This window comes from Capra hircus, chromosome 8 (assembly GCF_001704415.2).
Source record: "Capra hircus breed San Clemente chromosome 8, ASM170441v1, whole genome shotgun sequence".
Taxonomy (NCBI): Eukaryota; Metazoa; Chordata; class Mammalia; order Artiodactyla; family Bovidae; genus Capra; species Capra hircus.
In genome coordinates, this window is record NC_030815.1 from 72,449,252 (window position 1) to 72,470,771 (window position 21,520).

General features: G+C 41.7%; 1 protein-coding gene across 1 annotated transcript in view; it reads left to right on the forward strand.

Annotated features, from left to right (window-relative positions):
- DOCK5 (dedicator of cytokinesis 5) overlaps positions 1 to 21,520 on the forward strand; it is a 274,029-nt gene that overhangs the window by 247,691 nt on the left and 4,818 nt on the right. The window contains exons 43-48 of the mRNA XM_018052344.1: positions 40 to 124; positions 864 to 950; positions 3,547 to 3,723; positions 12,459 to 12,542; positions 13,373 to 13,510; positions 16,369 to 16,535. Of these exons, the coding sequence (XP_017907833.1) occupies positions 40 to 124; positions 864 to 950; positions 3,547 to 3,723; positions 12,459 to 12,542; positions 13,373 to 13,510; positions 16,369 to 16,535 (738 nt within the window). The remainder of the gene's footprint in view (positions 1 to 39; positions 125 to 863; positions 951 to 3,546; positions 3,724 to 12,458; positions 12,543 to 13,372; positions 13,511 to 16,368; positions 16,536 to 21,520) is intronic.

The following is a 21,520-nucleotide window of genomic DNA, read 5'->3' on the forward strand; positions in this document are numbered from 1 at the left end:
AGAAAGAAGCTGCAGCATTGTGACTGTGTCTTTCCCCAGCTACTACAGAGCCAATGAAGTACAGCAGTTCAGGTATTCTCGGCCATTCCGGAAAGGAGAAAAGGATCCTGACAATGAGTTTGCTGTGAGTTCACCGCTTGGACCTCTAAAACAAGATGAAATTGTCATCCAAAATGGAGGCTATCCACCCAACCAGCCCCTACAGCAGAAATGATGGCAGCCCTGGTGTAGAGGGTCCATGTACTTACTACCTCGTCAGCAGGCTGTCCTCTCAGTGGAAAGCGCTGGACTAGGGATCCAGGAATGGGGCTCCACTCCTGAGCCTGCTGCCACCATGAACTTGGTTTGGGCATGTCACACCTCTCTGGACCCCAAATTTCCCATCAAAAAAGAGTGAGGGGGACTTAACAGAGAATTCCTTTCTTCTTTAAACATATAGAATCTTTAAAGTTTAGTAGAAAATTTGGGCTAATTCACTAAGGAGGCATTTAAAATAGAATTTCTAGAGAGTCGACAAGAACCTACTGTATACCACAGGGAGCTCTGTTCCCAGTTCTGTAATAACCTAAATGGGGAAAGAGTTTGAAAAAGAAGAGATACATTTATATGTATAGCTGAGTCACTTTGCTATACACCTGAAATTAAAACAATATTATGTTAGTTTCAATATAAAATAAATTATTTAAATAAATAAAATATAAAGTAAATACAAAGTAGAATAATATAAAATATTAAATAAAATTTGTTAATATGAAAAAATATTCAAAATAAAAATTTTTTAAATCAATAGAATCTCAACCTGAGAATTTTGCTGTTTTTCCCGGGAACTGACCAACATTTCCTACTTTCCTTCCTTCCACCAGACCATGTGGATTGAAAGGACCACATATACAACTGCCTATACCTTCCCTGGGATCCTCAAGTGGTTTGAAGTCAAACAGATCTCAATAGTAAGTCATCTGAAAGTGGAACTCGGAATATTTCTGTCTCCAAGTAAAATAAGAGCCTTTGTTAAATTCCCCCCCTGTTCTCACTAGCTCCTCCAGCCAACTTCAGTTTCCAAAAGAGAAATAAAAGAAATGCTTGTCGAATAGAACTCCTTTGTAAAACTGATGTTACAACACCAATCCTAAAGGTTACTGCCAGTGAATGGCTCTTTTATAAGACCAAATGGGTCTTGTCTCCTCAAGGATCCTGCCAGCACCCAGAAACATTTTTGAAATTCCTCCTTAGAGTTTCCTATCAGTTACATTCTTCCCTCCAAGAATACTCCTCTCCTTTTATTTTTCAACTCATCACATCATCATTCATCCTCGACTTTTCCATCTTCAGTTCAGTCACTCAGTCGTGTCTGACTCTTTGCGACCCCATGAACCGCAGCACACCAGGCCTCCCTGTCCATCACCAACTCCTGGAGTTTACCCAAACTCATGTCCATTGAGTCAGTGATGCCATCCAACCATCTCATCCTCTGTTGTCCCCTTCTCCTGCCCTCAGTCTTTCCCAGCATCAGGGTCTTTTCCAACGAGTCAGCTCTTCACATCAGGTGACCAAAGTATTGGAGTTTCAGCCTCAACATCAGTCCTTCCAGGGAACACCCAGGACTGATTTCCTTTAGGATGAACTGGTTGGATCTCCTTACAGTCCAAGGGACTCTCAAGAGTCTTCTCCAACACCACAGTTCAAAAGCATCAATTCTTCAGCACTCAGCTTTCTTTGTAGTCCAACTCTCACATCCATCTTCAGCACTCCCCAAAGCTGGTCATTTTACCTTTCTAATGTTTTGGTTTTTTCTTCCCCCAGCCCTCCTACTATGGTGTGCTGTTTCTACCCTCATTCATCTCTGGCTGATGATGTTGAAAAAGGCTCCTAATTGGCCCCACCCTGCCTGGTGGGCTTCTTAGGTCTTTTCCTCTCTGCCTCAGAGTATGAAGTCCATAGTGAAAATCCGGCTGTATCATTCTCATGTTCAAAACCTTGCTATGGCTCCCCAGTACCTAGACCAGAAAGCCCATGCTCCTAGCACATGTAGACAGGGTCTTGGGGACTAAAAGCCTCTTTCACTTGGTCTTCTATGCCTGGAACTAAATTGCTTATTCTGTGCTGTTTCAACCCTCTTTGACATTGGGTCATTCTATCCAGAATGCTCTCTCTCCACTTCTTAACCTAACTCCCATTGAGACTGAGTTTAGATACTAGCTTTTCCAAGAAGCCATCTCTAAAACTCCCAACCTGAGTTAGATGCCCTTTTTCTATGCCCCTGTCACAACCTGGGCTTATTTTAAAGAGTTACCTACCATGCTCACTTGTCTTGAGACCTCTGCATTCTGACCTTGACCCCATAAAAGTCACAAGCTCCTTCCAGCCTTGTGCTCAGTTGCTCCATCGTGTCTGACTCTCTGCGACGCTATGGACTGTAGCCCACCAGGCTGCTCTGTCCATAACCTTCTTCCAGCTGAATTATACCTTAATCACTTTTGTAACAATGGTTCTCAGCCCAGTGCTTGCAGAAAATAAGCAATCAAGAAATATGTCTTGAACAAATCTGAAGTTTGAGGTGTTCCATCCCACTAGTGATAAATTATTATTTTTGAAATGTAAATATGATTTTGGACAGAGGCTTGGGATCAGGTTTGGAGTATGAGGTCATGCTGGTTGATCATGGGTAAAAGTGAAGAAGGAGGCACTTTTTCTTGAATCTGGTTTGGAAGACATTTCCACAGAAGGAGTTCTCTCTGAATCCATATTATATCTTATTTGATTCTCACGTAAAATCCATCTTGAATGTTCTAATACATCTTACTATTTCCAACTTCTATGAACAACAGAACCCATACTAAGGTGAGTTAATGTAAGTCTGAATGTGCAACTTACAGAATCTCTTACCTTTTCTCATGGAAGGAGCATGAAACCTCTTAGCAGTGAGTATTTTCGCTTGTGCCCAAATGTCTTGGGTTACATTCATTGTTCCCCTCTTGTTGTTGATCATCTCAAAAGTCTCTTAAGAAAGATTTGCCCAAGAAACAAGCATTCTTACAGCTCCAATTTTGTCTTCTCAAAATTTCCATACATACTTTGCCCCAAGAAATAATCATTACCATAACTCCAATTTATAAATCATCCTTGTACTTTTTGAGAAGATTCTAAATAGCAAAGAAAATGAGTGTCTTCTAAGTAAATCACAAATTAAAATTCTACTTACTCCTAGTTTTTACCGTTTAGCCATTTGTTTTCACCTTACTCTCTGATTCCATACATTCTGAGTGTTCAATGGATTTATAATCTATAAATTAAAATAGCTGTCATTTATGAAATCATGTAAAAGTGCTAAACTGTATTGAGAAACAAAGTAGCTTATCTTGCAGCTTACCAACACCATTTCAAGTAAGAATTCTCTCCTTATTAATAAACATGATCTTGACAAGCAAAGCATCACTCCTCTGTAGCTTGGTGGGAATTGTGTTCCTGTTGAGTGGAAGGCTTAGGCTTTGTCCAGAGTGACCATGGAGCTCAGTGTCTCTCTTCTCCCATGCGCTCTGCCCACAGGAGGAAATCAGCCCTCTGGAGAATGCCATCGAAACCATGGAGCTCACCAATGAGAAGATCAGCAACTGTGTCCAGCAGCATGCCTGGGACCGGTCCCTCTCTGTGCATCCCCTCTCCATGCTGCTCAATGGCATCGTGGACCCGGCTGTCATGGGGGGCTTCTCTAACTATGAGAAGGTAGGTGGGCTGCATCCTGGGAACCCCACAGGGCCACCAGGTTGCGTGTGTCTCTCTCTCCTTCTCCAGTGGCATTGTGCAGCTGGCAAATTAGTTTCTTACAATTTCTCTGAGAGCTATTCATGCTCTCCACTTTAGGAATGGGCAAATGAAATAAATGGAAAGCTTCTCCCTGAGCTCACACCTCCTAGAGACCATTAGCCGCCCAGCCAGGGTCAGGCCAGTGTCTGGTAGAGTCACCAAAAGATCAGCCTGGTGGACTTCTGCTTGATTCACTACCTATGAATTCTACCCCCCACTCCCTGTCTCTTCTGGAAGGTACAAAGCTTTCAGCCTGGTGGACTTCTGCTTGATTCACTACCTATGAATTCCACCCCACACTCCCTCTCTCCTCTGGAAGGTAGAAAGCTTTCTAGTGGACTCTAGACCTGAAGATGCCCCAGAAAGGAAGCAGCATCTATGTGAAACACAGAGCCACACTCTATTTGAAACTAGATTCTGGGAATCCCTCCCCTGACATGTTGTGCAATCAGTTGCATGGACAAATGCTGGCCCTGGCTCTACAGTTAAAAGAGTTCAAATAAGAGTCTTATCTGTTACTCTAGAAATGCATGAATGGAATGCTCACTGTGTGGGAATCCACTGTATAGGGTTTGGGTGAAGGCAATGGCACCCCACTCCAGTACTATTGCCTGGAAAATACCATGGATGGAGGAGCCTGGTAGGCTGCAGTCCATGGGGTCGCTAAGAGTCGGACACAACTGAGCAACTTCCCTTTCACTTTTCACTTTCATGCATTGGAGAAGGAAATGGCAACCCACTCCAGTGTTCTTCGCTGGAGAATCCCAGGGACGGGGGAGTCTGATGGGCTGCCGTCTGTGGGGTCGCAGAGTCGGACATGACTGAAGCGACTTAGCAGCAATGCATTCAGTCATTCAGGTCAAGAAGTAACAGTTAAAACTTGACATGGAGCAACAGACTGGTTCCAGATGGGAAAAGGAGTACGTCAAGGCTGCCTATTGTCACCCTGCTTATTTAACTTATATGCAGAGTACATCACGAGAAACGCTGGGCTGGAAGAAGCACAAGCTGGAATCAAGATTGCCGGGAGAAATATCAATCACCTCAGATATGCAGATGACACCACCCTTATGGCAGAAAGTGAAGAGGAGCTAAAAAGCCTCTTGATGAAAGTGAAAGAGGAGAGTGAAAAAGTTGGCTTAAAGCTCAACATTCAGAAAACTAAGATCATGGCATCTGATCCCATCATTTCATGGGAAATAGATGGGGAAACAGTGGAAACAGGATCAGACTTTATTTTTGGGGGGGGCTCCAAAATCACTGCAGATGGTGATTGCAGCCATGAAATTAAAAGACGCTTACTCCTTGGAAGAAAGTTATGACCAACCTAGATAGTATATTCAAAAGCAGAGACATTACTTTGCCAACAAAGGTCTGTCTAGTGAAGGCTATGGTTTTTCCAGTAGTCATGTATGAATGTGAGAGTTGGACTTAAAGAAAGCTGAGTGCCAAAGAATTGATGCTTTTGAACTGTGGTGTTGGAGAAGACTCTTGAGAGTCCCTTGGACTGCAAGGAGATCCAACCAGTTCATCCTAAAGGAAATCAGTCCTGGGTGTTCTTTAGAAGAACTGATGCTAAAGCTGAAACTCCAGTACTTTGGCCACCTCATGCAAAGAGTTGACTCACTGGAAAGGACCCTGATGCTGGGAGGGGTTGAGGGCAGGAGGAGAAGGGGACAACAGAGGATGAGATGGCTGGATGGTATCACCGACTCGATGGACATGAGTTTGAGTAAACGTCGAGAGTTGGTGATGGACAGGGAGGTCTGGTGTGCTGTGATTCATGGGGTCGCAAAGAGTCAGACATGACTGAGGAACTGAACTGAATGCATTCAGAATATATAATTAATAGAGGGTTTTTAATTGTTAGGTGTGGTTTCAGTGGTTAAATAATTTCGGAGTCTTCCTGAAAACTTTTCCCCTGGTGGCTTAGACAGTAAAGACTCTGCCTGCAATGAAGGAGGTATGCATTCAGTTGCTGAGTTGGGAAAATCCCCTGGAGAAGGGAATGGCAACCCATTCCAGTATTCTCGCCTGGAGGAGTCCATGGATAGAGAAGCCTTGTGGGCTACAGTCCATGAGGTTGCAAAGAACTGGATACGACTGAGGGACTAACACTTCTTGAATATAAATATAACAAGTAACACCCCTGTTGAGTAGCACAGAAAGTGAGGGGGAAGAAAAGGAGACAGACGGGAAGGGCAGGCAGAGGTTAAATGGGCTGATTCTCTTAACAGTAAGTCCCCTACATACGAACAAGTTCCATTCCAAGAGCGTGTGTGTGAATCCAGTTTGTTTGTTAAATCCAGCAAAGGTAGCCGAGGTATCCAACTAACACAATCAGCTATATGGTACTATAATAGGTTTATAATACTTTTCACAGAAATAACACATGTAAATAGAAAAAATAAAACATTTTTAATCTTAACAATACAGTACCTGGAAAGTATAGTAGTACTAGCTACATTACAGCTGTTTTCCACTTGCTTCCAGACATCCTGGGCTTCAAATATAGGTCCTGTACTGCTGTACTCTGTACACTAAAGTGCACAGAAGCACAACCACTTGCAGAGGATGCGCGCACATGACAGTGTACACCAGACACAGGAACTAGCTCAGGAGATTGGACACGCGAATGCACGTTCACATCTTTGAACGTTTGCAGCTTGTAGGTTCCTGTATTTGCATTTGTACCCAGTGCCCTGGGAAGATGAGGGGCTTCGGAATCAGTCACTGCTGTGACCCAGTTCTGGCTTCCCATTGGCCGCTGTGTGTTCTTGGGCAAGATACTTAGCTTCTCTTGAGCCCAGTTTCATATTTGGAAAATGTAAGGAAAGTACATAACTGACAGGAGCAATGTGGGAGAATGCAGACGTCCCGTCTATAAGAAACATTGTACAACACCTGCCATGTGGTAGAGGCTTGATCAGTGTCAGCTTTCTTCCTGTCTCTCTCTGCCTGTTTGGGATGAAACGTGTGATTTGAATGTTCTAGATAAGTTGGGTTTCCCACTGCTCTGGGTCTGTTGTTGCAAAGATCTTTTTTCTTCTGTCTTCCCTTCCTTTCTCTTCTCTCAGCCTTTTTTAGTCTTATTATTCTCAGCAGCTAGTAAGGACACAATCAGTTCAGTTCAGTCGCTCAGTCTGTCCGACTCTTTGCAACCCCATGAATCGCAGCATGCCAGGCCTCCCTGTCCATCACCAACTCCCGGAGTTCACTCAGACTCACGTCCATTGAGTCGGTGATGGCATCCAGCCATCTCATCCACTGTCGTCCCCTTCTCCTCCTGCCCCCAATCCCTCCCAGCATCAGATTCTTTTCCAATGAGTCAACTCTTCGCATGAGGTGGCCAAAGTACTGGAGTTTCAGCTTTAGCATCATTCCTTCCAAAGAAATCCCAGGGCTGATCTCCTTCAGAATGGACTGGTTGGATCTCCTTGCAGTCCAAGGGACTCTCGAGAGTCTTCTCCAACACCACAGTTCAAAAGCATCAATTCATCGGCACTCAGCCTTCTTCACAGTCCAACTCTCACATCCATACATGACTACTGGAAAGACCATAGCCTTGACTAGACGGACCTTAGTTGGCAAAGTAATGTCTCTGCTTTTGAATATACTATCTAGGTTGGTCATAAGTTTTCTTCCAAGGAGTAAGCGTCTTTTAATTTCATGGCTGCAGTCACCATCTGCAGTGATTTTGGAGCCCCCAAAAATAAAGTCTGACACTGTTTCCACTGTTTCCCCATCTATTTCCCATGAAGTGATGGGACTGGATGCCATGATCTTCGTTTTCTGAATGTTGAGCTTGAAGCCACTTTTTCACTCTCCTCTTTCACTTTCATCAAGAGGCTTTTTAGTTCCTCTTCACTTTCTGCCATAAGGGTGGTGTCATCTGCATATCTGAGGTGATTGATATTTCTCCTGGCAATCCTGATTCCAGCTTGTGCTTCTTCCAGCCCAGCGTTTCTCTTGATGTACTCTGCATAGCACTTAAATAAGCAGGGTGACAATATACAGCCTTGACGTACTCCTTCTCCTATTTGGAACCAGTCTGTTGTCCCATGTCCAGTTCTAACTGTTGCCTCCTGGCCTGCATACAGATTTCTCAAGAGGCAGGTCAGGTGGTCTGGTATTCCAATCTCTTTCAGAATTTTCCACAGTTTATTGTGATCCACGTAATCAAAGGCTTTGGCATAGTCAATAAAGCAGAAATAGATGTTTTTCTGGAACTCTCTTACTTTTTCCATAATCCAACGATGTTGGCAATTTGATCTCTGATTCCTCTGCCTTTTCTAAAACCAGCTTGAACATGAGGAAGTTCATGGTTCACGTATTGCTGAAGCCTGGCTTGGAGAATTTTGAGCATTCCTTTACTAGCATGTGAGATGAGTGCAATTGTGCGGTAGTTTGAGTATTCTTTGGCATTGCCTTTCTGAGGGACTGGAATGAAAACTGACCTTTTCCAGTCCTGTGGCCACTGCTGAGTTCCTAATTTGCTGGCATATTGAGTGCAGCACTTTCACAGCATCATCTTTTAGGATTTGAAACAGCTCAACTGGAATTCCATCACCTCCACTAGCTTTGTTCATAGTGATGCTTTCTAAGGCCCCCTTGACTTCACATTCCAGGATGTCTAGCTCTAGTTGAGTGATCACACCATCGTGATTATCTGGGTCATGAAGATCTTTTTTGCACAGTTCTTCTGTGTCTTCTTGCCACCTCTTCTTAATATCTTCTGCTTCTGTTAGGTCTATACCATTTCTGTCCTTTATCAAGCCCATCTTTGCATGAAATGTTCCCTTGGTATCTCTAATTTTCTTGAAGAGATCTCTAGTCTTTCCCATTCTGTTGTTTTCCTCTATTTCTTTGCATTGATCGCTGAAGAAGGCTTTCTTATCTCTTCTTGCTATTCTCTGGAACTCTGCATTCAGATGCTAATATCTTTCCTTTTCACCTTTTGTTTTCGCCTCTCTTCTTTTCACAATACCAGAGAGCAATTCTAGTTTGCCCATGTGAGGGTTCAGTAATAATTTCCAATGTTTCAATGGAATTCAATATTAGGACCCAGAAGGCAATACTTTTTAAAAAATACTGTAATGATTTCAGTGTATGTTTTTTCCTATTAGCTATGTGGCACAAATTTTAATGTGTCTTTCCAAGTATTCATTTTTTTTCAGAACATCCTAAACTCTGATTTATATATGCCAATATTGGTGACTATTATATAATTTTATTTTTTTATTGTGAAAGTCAAATAATATAAACCATACTATTTTAACCATATTTAACTGTACAGTTGAAGGCACTAAGTACATTCACATCTCACCATCATCCACCTCCTGAATTTTTCATTTTTCTAAACTGCAACTCTGCCCCCCATTAAACACTAACTCCTCATCCCGCCATCCTCTGGTCCCTGGCCTCTACCAGTGTACTTTCTAACTCCATGAATTTGACTGTTACAGGCATCTTCTGTAAGTGGAATCAAGCAGCATTTTTCTGTGCCTCCTTGTGCTGTGCTTCGTCGCCCAGTCATGTCCAACTCTTGGCGACTCCATGGACTGTGGCCCATCAGGCTTCTCCGTCCATGAGAATTGTCCAGACAAGAATACTGGAGTGGGTTGCCATTTCCTTCTCCAGGATACCTTCCCAACCCAGGGATTGAACCTGGGTTTCCTGCATTGCAGGCAGATTCTTTACCATCTGAGCCACCAGGGAAGCCCTCATTGTTGTGACTATTATATAATTTTACATGAAGTTTATTCCAATATGACCACCTTCAAATTAAAATGAAAAGGGAATGGAAGTATATATAAACATTTATTTCAAGAACTTTTCAAAAATATTAGTTTATACTTTTCATTAATATGTATGACTTTGTATATTTCTCAGTATAAGAAAAGAGTAAATTCATGGATCACCTTGAGCTATTGCAGTCAGTTGGGAAATCCATCATTACCAGTTTGATACAGGTGACCTATTTTAGGGCAGCTCTTTAATCAGTGCCTTAGTCATTGGAACCCAGGAGCCATTTACTGTAATTTATCAGCCCTTTGTGGTGTGAGGCAGGACTCTGCTAGAAAAATTAATTTCAGAGCACTCTCCTCTGGTGATCTGTGACTCAGCTGATGCTTTGGGAATTTTAGGGAGTATTATAAGTTAAAAAAAATTACCTTTTAAAAATATAAACTACCTGTATTTTTAAAATATTTGTTTTTGGCTGTTCTGGGTCTTTGTCGCCGTGCAGGCTTTTCTCCAATTGCGGCAAGTGGGGGCTACTCTCTCGTTGGTGATTCTCGGGCTTCTTGTTGCAGTGACTTCTCTTATCATGGAGGACAGGCTGTAGGACATGCACGCTTTGGTAGCTGGGGCCCATGGGCTCTAGAGCACAGGTGCGAGAGTTGTGGCTCACCGGCTAAGTCGTTCCCTGGCGTGTGGGATCTTCCCCGACATGGGATCGAACCCAGGCCTCCTGCATTGGCATGTGGATTCTTTACCACTGAGCCATCAAGGAAGCCCCAAACTACACGTTTTTTTTAAATTATTTATTTATTTGCCTTTGTCTGGTCTTAGATGTGGCATGCAGGATCTTTTTAGTTGCAGCTTGCAGTTCCCTGACCAGTGATGGAGTTGGGGCTCCTTCTATTGGAAGCACAGAGTCTTAGCCACTGGACCACCAGGGAAGTCCCAAGTATATATATTTTGAAAGATGGCTGAAGATTTAAGCAAATACTTAAATACTTCATTAGATCAGTAATCCTTCTAAGTATGAGTCTGTTATAACAAGCTGCTCCATAAATGTCCCGCTTCCTTTTTGTGATTCTTGGATTCCATACATTTATATTCTCTGTCATATCCATTTCCTAGGGCTGCCATAACAAAATACCACCAACAGAGTGCCTTAAAACAATAGGGATTGATTGCCTCGCAGTCTGAAAGCAAGGTGTCTGCATCAGTTGCCTCTGAGGCATGTGAAGACGAGTCTGCTCCCTGCGTCTCTCCTGGCTTCTGTGGGCTCTTGGCTTCCTTTGCTTTATTAAAACAATGTTATTTATTTTTGGCTGTCTTGAGTCTTTGTTGCTTCGAGGGCTTTTTCTCTGGTTGTGGAGAGCAGAGGCTGCTCTCTAGCCATGGTGCATGCGCTTCTCATTGTGGCGGCTTCTCTTGTTGAGGTGAGTGGACTCTAGGGCTCATGGGCTTCCATAGTTGTAGCGCTAGTAAGGTCAGCAGTTGCAGCTCCTGTGCTCTGGAGCAGGGGCTCAGTAGTTGTGATGCATAAGCTTAGCTGCCTCGCAGCACGTGGACTCTTCACCGACCAGGGAGTGAACCCCTGTCCCCTGCACTGCCAGGCAGATTGTTAACCACAGACCGCCAGGGAAGTCCTGCAGGCAACCTTTGGCATCCCTTGCCTTGTAGGTTACTGTCTTCTTGTCCCTTCACGTGGTGTTCTCTCTGTGTATAGGTATCTGTCTTCTCATGCCCCCTCCTTGTAAGGAAACCAGTTAGACTCCAGTGTCTAAGGGTTCCTCCTGCTCTAACATGACCTCATCTTGACTAACTACCTCTGCAGTTAGTCTGTGACCATATAGGTCACATTCTGAGGTCCCAGGCTTAGGACTTCAACCTGTGCCTTGGGGGTGGGGACACAGTTCAACCAGTCAAGGAAAAAGTTTGCTCTTACTCTCTTTTCCACAGAAAACGGGCTGACCTCTTTTATAACCGTATCCTATAGTTTTCGGACCTCTTGGATCTCATGTAATGGGGTGGTCTTTCTAAGGAGTGGAGGAGAAGAGTAAGGGGGAAATTTGAAGGTCTCTAAAAGCATTCTTAGAAATGATGGTTATGGTATAGGGAGGAAATAGATAACTCCAGTTTGGAACTCTGTTGGAGCATAAATGTTCACCATAGACTTTGATTTTTATCCCCTACTGAATTCTGTCTTTAACATGATCTTGCATGTAACACTTACGTTTGTAGATTGAGTTTGGGTTTATTTCCTTATCATAGGGCCTTTACATCAGTGTTTATTGATGATGTCATGGGTGACATAGTCTTGACATACCATAATAAATGCAACCTGCATTTAATATTTTCAAAACCGTTCCACATCTATAGTATTTCTCATGTTGTCCTTAAAAATAGCCTTTCAGATTGATGTGTAAAAGTGTTAAATCTTTTACAAGTCTTCAGGAATTGGGATACAGTCTGCAAGGCAGGAAAACCCTCAGCCACATCTTCAGCCTGTTAATTTTTCGCTCTTTCATAAATCTAGGCATGTAGTCTCATGAACAACTTTTTGATATTGTCACTTGGTCTTTTCTTAGTTCTTTGGGGAACTTATTTTAATGAATGACATTCTCTGCTGGTGCTGTTGATTTGATGTGTATATGTAACTATGGTTAAGAATGTACTCTTGCTAGGAATTGCATGATTCTAGAAAGACTACAGAATACCCCATTCCTTTTTGAATTGTCCACTCTGGTGGTTTAAGGGCTATCCCAGGAATGGAATCTATGCTTACTTAATCATTCCTGGTTCACCAGAGGGAACAGAGGATGTGTTTCCGTCTTGCCATTTCCTTCCCCTTCCTTTCAGGGTCACATATACAGATAGGAGTGCATTCTAATCAATACTTGCCAATGCTCTCCTTTTAGGCATTTTTTACAGATAAGTACTTGCAGGAGCATCCTGAAGACCTGGAGAAGATTGAGCTGCTAAAGCGACTAATAGCATTGCAGGTATGTCCAGGGAAGGTGTGGCGGACAGCACTCCATGCTCCTTCGGTGACTCCCTTGCATGATACTTACTCTCTAGGGCAGCGGTCCCCAGCCTTTTTGGCACCAGGGACCAGTTCTGTGACAACAGTTTCTCCTCGGATCGGGGTTGGGAGTGATAGTTTTGGAATAACTCAAGCTCATTGCACTCTTTGTGTGCTTTATTCCTTTTATCAGTACCTCAGCTCCACCTCAGGTTTTCAGCCAGTAGACCAGAGGTTGCAGACCCCTTGCTCTGGGGCATCCATCTACAAGTCCCCATTTAGGGTTCCTTTTTTATTTAAACTCTTAGAATCACAACCTATCTTATTTATTTGGCCAAGTGACACAGGAAGAGCATTTCATTAGATTACAGTGTTGAGAGTGGTCTTCTTAGCAGGGAGATTAAACTCCCCCAATTGATTTACTGGCAAGTGTTTCCATCTGAGAATTGTTGGTCTCAGTTTCTGTCTCTCATTACCTCTGTAAATAGTGGGAGGAAATGCAATCATACATTTCAGTCCAAGGTGACACCTATCAGTTGCCCCAACCTAGAAAGGTCCCCAGGCTCATGTGGGTTTGCCTTGCTTGGTCCCCTGGTTACTTATGTCCTAGGTGTGTGAATGCCTCTGCGTCTTTAACCCAGGGGCATCTGGTTCCCAAGCCCTGTGCTAAGAAACAGCGTTTTCATTTGATCTGTTCTATATCCATCAGTTGACCTGCCTACCCTCACCGTCTGTCCACTCCCAGCCTTGAAGTCTGAATCATCTCTCTCCTTAAACCTCATCCCATTCCTCTCATGCCTTTTTCCCCAGATGCCTCTGCTGACAGAGGGGATCCGCATCCATGGGGAGAAGCTGACGGAGCAACTGAAGCCACTGCATGACCGGTTGTCTTCCTGCTTCCGGGAACTCAAGGAGAAAGTGGAAAAGCGCTATGGGGTCATAACACTGGTAGGCTTTGTCTCAACAGCCTATGAAATATTCTTATTCCTGACCTTTTTCTAGTCTCTTCTACTGTTTGTGATACTGGTCCTTTTCTCAGATGCCAAAATAGTCAAAGTAGATTAGGAATGGCTTGAAAGGACAGGGTGGGAGAGGGAGGGCTGGGTCAGAAAAGGCATGGTTTGCTCTTGATGACCTTCAACTGTTGTGTTGGAGAGTGGTTCTCAAACTTGAATGACCATCAGAACAACCTGGAAGGCTCATGAAGACACAGATTGCTGGGCCACGTTCCCTGGAATTTTCATGCACTTGGTCTGGGGTGAGGCCCAAGAACTGGCATTTCCAGCATGTGCCAGGTAGTGCTCTAGGACTAAGGACCACATTGTGGAAACCACACTACTAGAAGTTGAAATTTCCTAATCTGAGACTGTACTTATTATTTGTGTCCTATCTAGCCCAACTCTTATAGATTTTCCTAATCTTTTTTTAATTTTATTTTTTGTTTTGGTAAAACGTTCACACCCTTTGCACCTTTGAAGAGGAGAAAGAATTGTGAGTTACCTGTGACAATGCATGTAGCTGATTTCATTATTTCTTTAAGGACAGTTGTAACATTTCTCACTCTGGCTGGTGGCTCAGTCAGTTAAGAATCCACCTGCAGTGCAGGAGGCCTGAGTTCTATCCCTGGGTTGGAAAAATCCCCTGGAGAAGGAAATAACCCATTCCAGTATTCTCCTTGGGAAATCCCATAAACAGAGGAGCCTGGCGGGCTACAGTCCACAGGGTCGCAAAAGTCGGACACAACTTAGTGACTAAACCTAACATTTCTCACAGCTACAATTTTCTTTTTTTCCTTCCAAGAAATTAGGTGGAGGGGTACATGGGCCAACCTTTTCTCTCCTTTAGTTGATGGTATGCTTGGTTCCATCTTCATTTAGCTGTCCTTTTTAACATAAATATATGCTGAGATCCAACCAGTCCATCCTAAAGGAGATCCATCTTGGGTGTTCATTGGAAGGACTGATGCTAAAGTTGAAACTCCAATACTTTGGCCACCTCATGAGAAGAGTTGACTCATTGGAAAAGACCCTGATGCTGGAAGGGATTGGGGGCAGGAGGAGAAGGGGACGACAGAGGATGAGATGGCTGGATGGCATCGCCGACTCGATGGACATGAGTTTGTGTGAACTTCGGGAGTTGGTGATGGACAGGGAGGCCTGGCGTGCTGCGATTCATGGGGTTGCAGAGAGTCAGACACGACTGAGCGACTGAACTAACCAACTTTCTTCCAAAGTTGTATTCTTGAACTCCAGATTTTTAAAAATTCTCTTTCCTCAAATCATAGCTCTGAATTTCTTTTCATGTGTTGCTGCTCCCCAATTCCCATGCCTCCATCTCCATTTCCTTTTTCTCCCAAGTGTCTTTTTGATCCTCTCTCATAGTCATCCAAGTGTTTAGTCAGGCCTTCCTATAAATTTACCTCCTAACCTGCTGCCAGTTTTCTTTTAGGAACATTTTTCTTTTACACAAACTCCTAGATGGCAAAGACTTGGCTTTCACTCAGTGAATTCAGTTTTTATTGACCTAGGTCAGTATTATGATTTGGATTTGATATGGTGGTCTATGGGGATAGTCAGTCCTACCAGAGACATGTTTTATGACAGAAGATCCATGCTCCTTTACTTCCTAAGATTCACCAGGATAAGCTTTAGGTTTATAGTTTCAATCTTAAACTCTTCTGTTATTCAGTGCTTGTTTTTGTAAGTGCCCTCTTTCAGAAGCTAAGTTGAAGAAGCAGACAAAGGGTTTTGCTGTCCTATTGATGGGTAATGAACATCTTGGTTTTTCCCTTCTCATGGGACTGGCAGAAAATTAGGGTGAATTTTTCTCTAGTCTTAGAAACAAGGCAGATTTTACCTAAGTTGTCTCTATAACTAAGAATTTAAGGTAGTGGAGGAGGACTACACAGGGGGAGTGAGGGAGGAATGGAGTGGGAGTTTGGGGTTAGCAGATGCATGCAAATTATTATATGTAGAGTGGATAAACAACCAGGACCTACTGTATAGCACAGGAAGCTATCCTCAATATCCTGTGATAAGCCATAATGGAAAAGAACATATATATATAGTGTGTGTGTGTATAAACATATGATAAATATATATATATATTTATCAGTTCACTCGCTCAGTTGTGTCTGACTCTTTGTGATCCCATGGACTGCAGCACGCCAGGCCTCCCTGTCCATCACCAACTCCCGGAGCCTGCTCAAACTCATGTCTATCAAGTCGGTGATGCCATCCAGCCATCTCATTCTCTGTCGTCCCCTTCTCCTCCTGCCTTCAGTCTTTCCCCGCATTAGGGTCTTTTCCACTGAGTCAGTTCTTCGCATCAGGTGGCCAAAGTATTGGAGCTTTAGCTTCAGCGTCAGTCCTTCCAATGAATTTATATATATATATATATATATATATATATATGTATCTCTCTGAATCACTTTGCTGTACATCAGAAGCTTAACAACATTGTAAATCAACTATACTTTAACAAAATAAATGTAGAGTTGTTAAATATACAGAAAATGAACTCACAACTTAAACTTTAAAATATCAGGATGTTGTGATACACAATTACAAAATATCTCATTATATCATAATAAGCAAAACAGTATGTCAATAAACTCTTTCCAACTACAGAAAAAGAATATAAGTATTTGTAGTATTTAACAGCCAATGAAGCGCAAGCACCAACCTATCAGGATGGGGTCCCAGCACCGACACAGATGGGACTGGCCATTAACCAGTGGGAACTGCACCAGTTGCTAGGGGCTTAATTCCAGGCCAGCTAACCATGAGGGGTCGTGTCTCCTTCAGCCGCCCAACTTGACCGACCGGAAGCAAAGCCGCACAGGATCTATGATGGTCCCCTACATCATGTCATCCACACTGCGGAGATTGTCCATCACCTCAGTGGCTTCCTCTGTGATCTCCACCTCTTCTAACTCATCTGATAACGCTCCTTCCAGACCAGGATCTGACGGGTAAGGCTTTGATCTCTAATTGCCAAGAAGGATGGGTAAATCTTTCCTAATGTTTGCCTTTGGTCACCCAAATGAAACTTGGTCAATGTGGATGTGTCATCTGCATAGGAAAATAACTCACAGTACCTGGGTTATTAGTTTTGGGATCTGTCTCATCATCTTCCTCGTGAGAAATATCATTATTTACATGATAGTAACAACAGTTATGAAAAATAGAAAAAAAATCACCCATAATCCTGTCACACCCTATCACCCACCCAGTCATATCCTAGTTTGTCTCACAATAATTTCTAGTTATTGCTTGCCTTTTGTTTTTCATTATTTCAATTAAATTTTTTTTTGGCTGGACCAGGTGGCATATGGGATCTCAGCTCCCTGCCCAGGGATTGAACCTGGGCCATGACTGTGAAAGCTGGGAATCCTGACCAGTAGGCCACTGGAGAAATCCTTCATCATTTCAATTTTTTAAAATAACTTTAAAATGTATTTCATGAATAGGAACTATATGAAATTTGAAAGGTATGAAAGGGTATATCATGAAAAAAATCTCCCATCAGTCCCAGACTCCCAGCTTATCAGTACCACTCTCCAGAGGCCAGTGCTACTGTCTTCAGGTTTTGTTCTGTTTTTTTGGCTGCGCTGCTGGACGTGTGGCTCTTTAGTTCCCCGACCAGGGATTGAACTCATGTCCCCTGTGTTGGAAGCTTGGAGTCCCAAGCGCTGGACCACCAGGGAAGTGCCCCAGGTTCTGTTCTTGGTGCCTTTCCAGCAGCTTTTTATCTGTACAGAAGCAGTTCCTAAATATATATCCTTTCCCATATGTTTTTGATTTATAAATGGTGGTATATAATACTCTCTCTGCCTTGCTTTTTTCACTTACTAGATCTGGAAGTCATTCCATTTCAGAACAAAGAGAGCCTCCTCTTTTCTTTGAGGTTAGATATCTCATGATACACCTATACATTCCATCATTGTTTCCTGATGGACATTTGATTGATTTAAGCCTTTTACTACCACAGTAGTGACAGCAATGAATCATCTTCACTATATATTACTTTGGGGGTGGGATGAACTGGGAGACTGGGATTGACATATACACGTTATTGTTGCTCCGTATAAAACAGATAGCTAATGAGAATCTACTGAATAGCACGGGGAACTCTACTCAGTGCTCCGTGGCCAGCTAGTCGGGAAGGAAATCCGAAAAGGTGGGTATATGTACACCTATAGCTGATTCACTTTGCTGTACAGCAGAAACTAACACAACATTGTAAAGCAACTATATCCAATAAAAATTAATTTTAAAAAAGAATGGAAAAAATTGCTTTGTAAATATTTAATTATATCAATATAAGAAAAAGTCAAGAAGTGAAATTAGTCTGTTAAACATATTTAGCTGAAGTTCTCAAAACTGTTCCTAAAATGACTTTCACAGAGATTATAACCATTTATAGTCCCACCAGCAATATGCAAGGGTGCCTGGCCGCTCACACCTTGCCACCAAATTGTGTATCATCAGGGCCTTTTAATTTTTGCCAGTCTGATAGGTGGAAAATGTTTTCTTGGCATCGGGATTTTGTTTGGTTGCACTTGTGGTTGTCTTTTTCTTGTGTGAAGTTGAGCATTTTTTCATTTGTTTAGTAGCTTGTATATATTTTATTTTCTGTGAACTGTGGTCACACATGAACATTTTTCTGTTGGATTCTGGCCCTTTGTATTGAGATGAAATATTACCCCAATTTTTCCTTTGTCTTTTGACTTTGCTTCTAAATTTTTATTTAGTTGCACTGATTTTTGTTTAAATGCAGTCAAATACGTTAATACTTAATTTTATGACTTCTGGATTTTATATCATGGTTAGAGTCCTTCCTTACTGTAAGACTATGGAAAACTAATTTTACAGTTTCACTATTTATAATAAAATCTATGATTCCTTTAAACTTACTCTACTATAAGGTATGAAGTATAGAGCCAATTTTTTTCCATGCTTGGCTCGCCTATAAAGTTAAGTGAGCAAACCATCTTTTCTCTACTGATTTGAAATGTCCTCCTTATTTGAAAAAAAAAAAAATCAAATTCTAGTATGTTCTTTAGTTTATTCATGGACTTTCCCACCATTTCTTAGACCTGCCTATATGGTTCATGCACTTCTGCTAATTCAGTCTTACTTACTGTAGATCTTAAAGGGTTTTAAGTGTCTAATAGCTTTTTTCAGAATTTGCCTGGCTAGTTTTACTCAGTGCTTGTTTTTGGATTAACTTGTCTAGAATCCTGTTATTATTTTTATTGGGATATGTTAAATTTATCGATTGAGTTTATGGCTTTTTGATATTCAACCTTCCTTACCAGAAACATGGAGTGCCTTTCCATATGATCAAACTTAAAATATTTTAAAGGAGTGAATTTATAATTGTGTTCAAATAGAAAAGCATTGCACGTACCATTTTGTGACCTACTGCTTAATTTTATATAAATGATGAATACTTAACATCACTGTGAATTTTAATGTTGACTCTAAGTTAAATCTTTTGACTTAAAACTTAATTTATAATCTTTTAATTTCATGCTATAATAGCCATACAACAAAAATAACCTGTTCAAATGGTCTTCTACCTGGAAATTAAATGTTTTTTATTTCTTAAATTATTTATCCATCCTTTTACATTGACATAGTTATCTTTACATAGGTGCAAATTAGCACATAGAGTTTGGTAATTTGCTTTTTCCTCTTTGTCTTTTTATTATAAGCACTATTCATGCTGCTATATAATTTTTTTTCATCATTTTTGATGGCTGTTTATCACTGTAGCATATGAATGTGCCATAATTAGTTCTTCTCCCTATAATGGGATGTTTTAGCTGTGTCACTCTAAACAGATAATCATAAAAGTTCATTATAAATTTAATATAAAAGCATTTAGGTTGTATCAATATAAAATGCATTTATATTATTAGTAGCATGTATTTGTGTATATTTAGCTTTACGCTCACTTAAGATATATTCTTATATCATTTCTAAGCCTTTTGGTTAACATGGAGTATAGGATGCACTTCCAAAAGCATGTATGACCTATTCAGGAGAGGTTTTTTTTTTTAATTTTTATTGGAGAATAGTTAATTTACAATGCTGTATTAGTTTCAGGTGGACAACAAAGTGATTCAATTTTACATATACATGAATTCAGTCTTTTTTAGATTCTTTCTAATTCTTACTGTATTATCACAAATCCTAATATGCAATGCCATATGAAATATATGAGTGACTATATCATTTTTCATAATATATTCACTTACATTAGGTATTGATTATTTTTAATCTTGTAAATTCCTAAAGATTAAACAATACCTGGTTTGCTTTTCTCTTTTATGGTTTCTGTCATGCTGTTAAAGAGATAATACTTTGTGGAAGGGCTTCCCTGGTGGCTCAGATGGTAAAGAATCTGTATGCAGTGTGGGAGACCTGGGTTCAATCCCTGGGTTGGGAATATCTCCTGGAGAAGGGCATGAAAATCCATTCCAGTATTCTTGCCTGGAGAATCCCCATGGAAAGAGGAACCTGGAGGGCTACAGTCCATGGGGTCACAAAGAGTCATGTAGAAGTTCTGTTCTCTTCACTAAGACTCTTTTCTTAATTGAACTCTGGCCCATTAAAAAGAAATTTTTTTTCAAGTAGCTGTTGAGAACCGGAGACCCCCTAATTGCTATCCATTAGGGCAGTAAACAGAGCAGATGACTGGGGTCCTCTTCTTGCTGTGACCCCAGGCAAGGTGGGTTATTGCTCTTGCCTGCATTTGCCCAATGAATAAGAAGACATCATTGAACTTCCCTGTCAGTCCAGAGGTTAAGACTCTGTGCCTCCAATACAGCGGATGTGGGTTTGATCCCTGGTCAGAGAACTAGATCTCACATGCTACACAGGGTGGCCAAAAAACATTTTTTTTAATTAAAACAATACTTACTATTTTCCCCTTTATAACTTTATATTTTTTCCCTTTATAAATATGCAGTTTAGGGAGAGATATTTCAAAATATCTCTAGACTCTCTTGTTTCTCATCAAATTCTTCCCCTCTGTATGTTAGCATCTAATCATGATTCTTACTATGGCATTTAAAATTTGTCAGTGTAATTAAAAAAAATTTGAGCAGTTCTCCTATATGCTGGGGCTTCCCAGGTGGCACAGTGGTAAAGAATCCACCAGCCAATGCAGGAGACAAAAAAGACACAGAGTCGACCTCTGGGTTGGGAAGATCCCCTGGAGAAGGAAATGGCAAAACCACTCCAGTTTTTTGCCTGGGAAATTCCATGGACAGAGGAGCCTGGTGGGCTACAGTCCATGGGGTCACCAGGAGTTGGACATTCTGAGCATGCATGCACCTGTTTGCTAGGTACTGTTGTAACTATTTTGTAATAACCCTTTGAAAATGAAAGAAGTATTAGTTACTCAGTTGTGTCTGACCCTTTGAGACCCCATGGACTGTAGCCCACCAGGCTCCTCTGTCCATGGCATTCTCTAGGCAGGAATACTGGAGTGGGTTAGCCATTGCCTTCTCTAGGGGATCTTCCCAACGCAGGGGTCAAACCTGTGTCTCCCACTCTGCAGGCAGATTCTTTACTGTCTAAGCCACCAGGGAAGCCCTAATAACCTTATGAGATAGATATTATTATTATCCCCATTTTTACAGATAAGGAAACTGAGGTATGAAAAAATTATCTGCCCAAGGTCACCCAGCAAGTAAATGTAGGTAAGATTTGAATGCAGGCTGTAGGGCTCCAGGACTTGTGCTCTTATCCACTGTATAATGCTGCCTGTTCATCTTTTACTCCCTTTACTTATAAGTTTAGGTAAGATCTTATCTTCCTAGCATGAGATAAATATTCACTAGTATTTTCTTGACGTGCTTGGATGGCCTCATTTCTGTACTTAGACCTTGAGATGTTCATTTGGCAGTTGGAAGTTGGATTTAGAACCTGAGAAGGAAGCCAC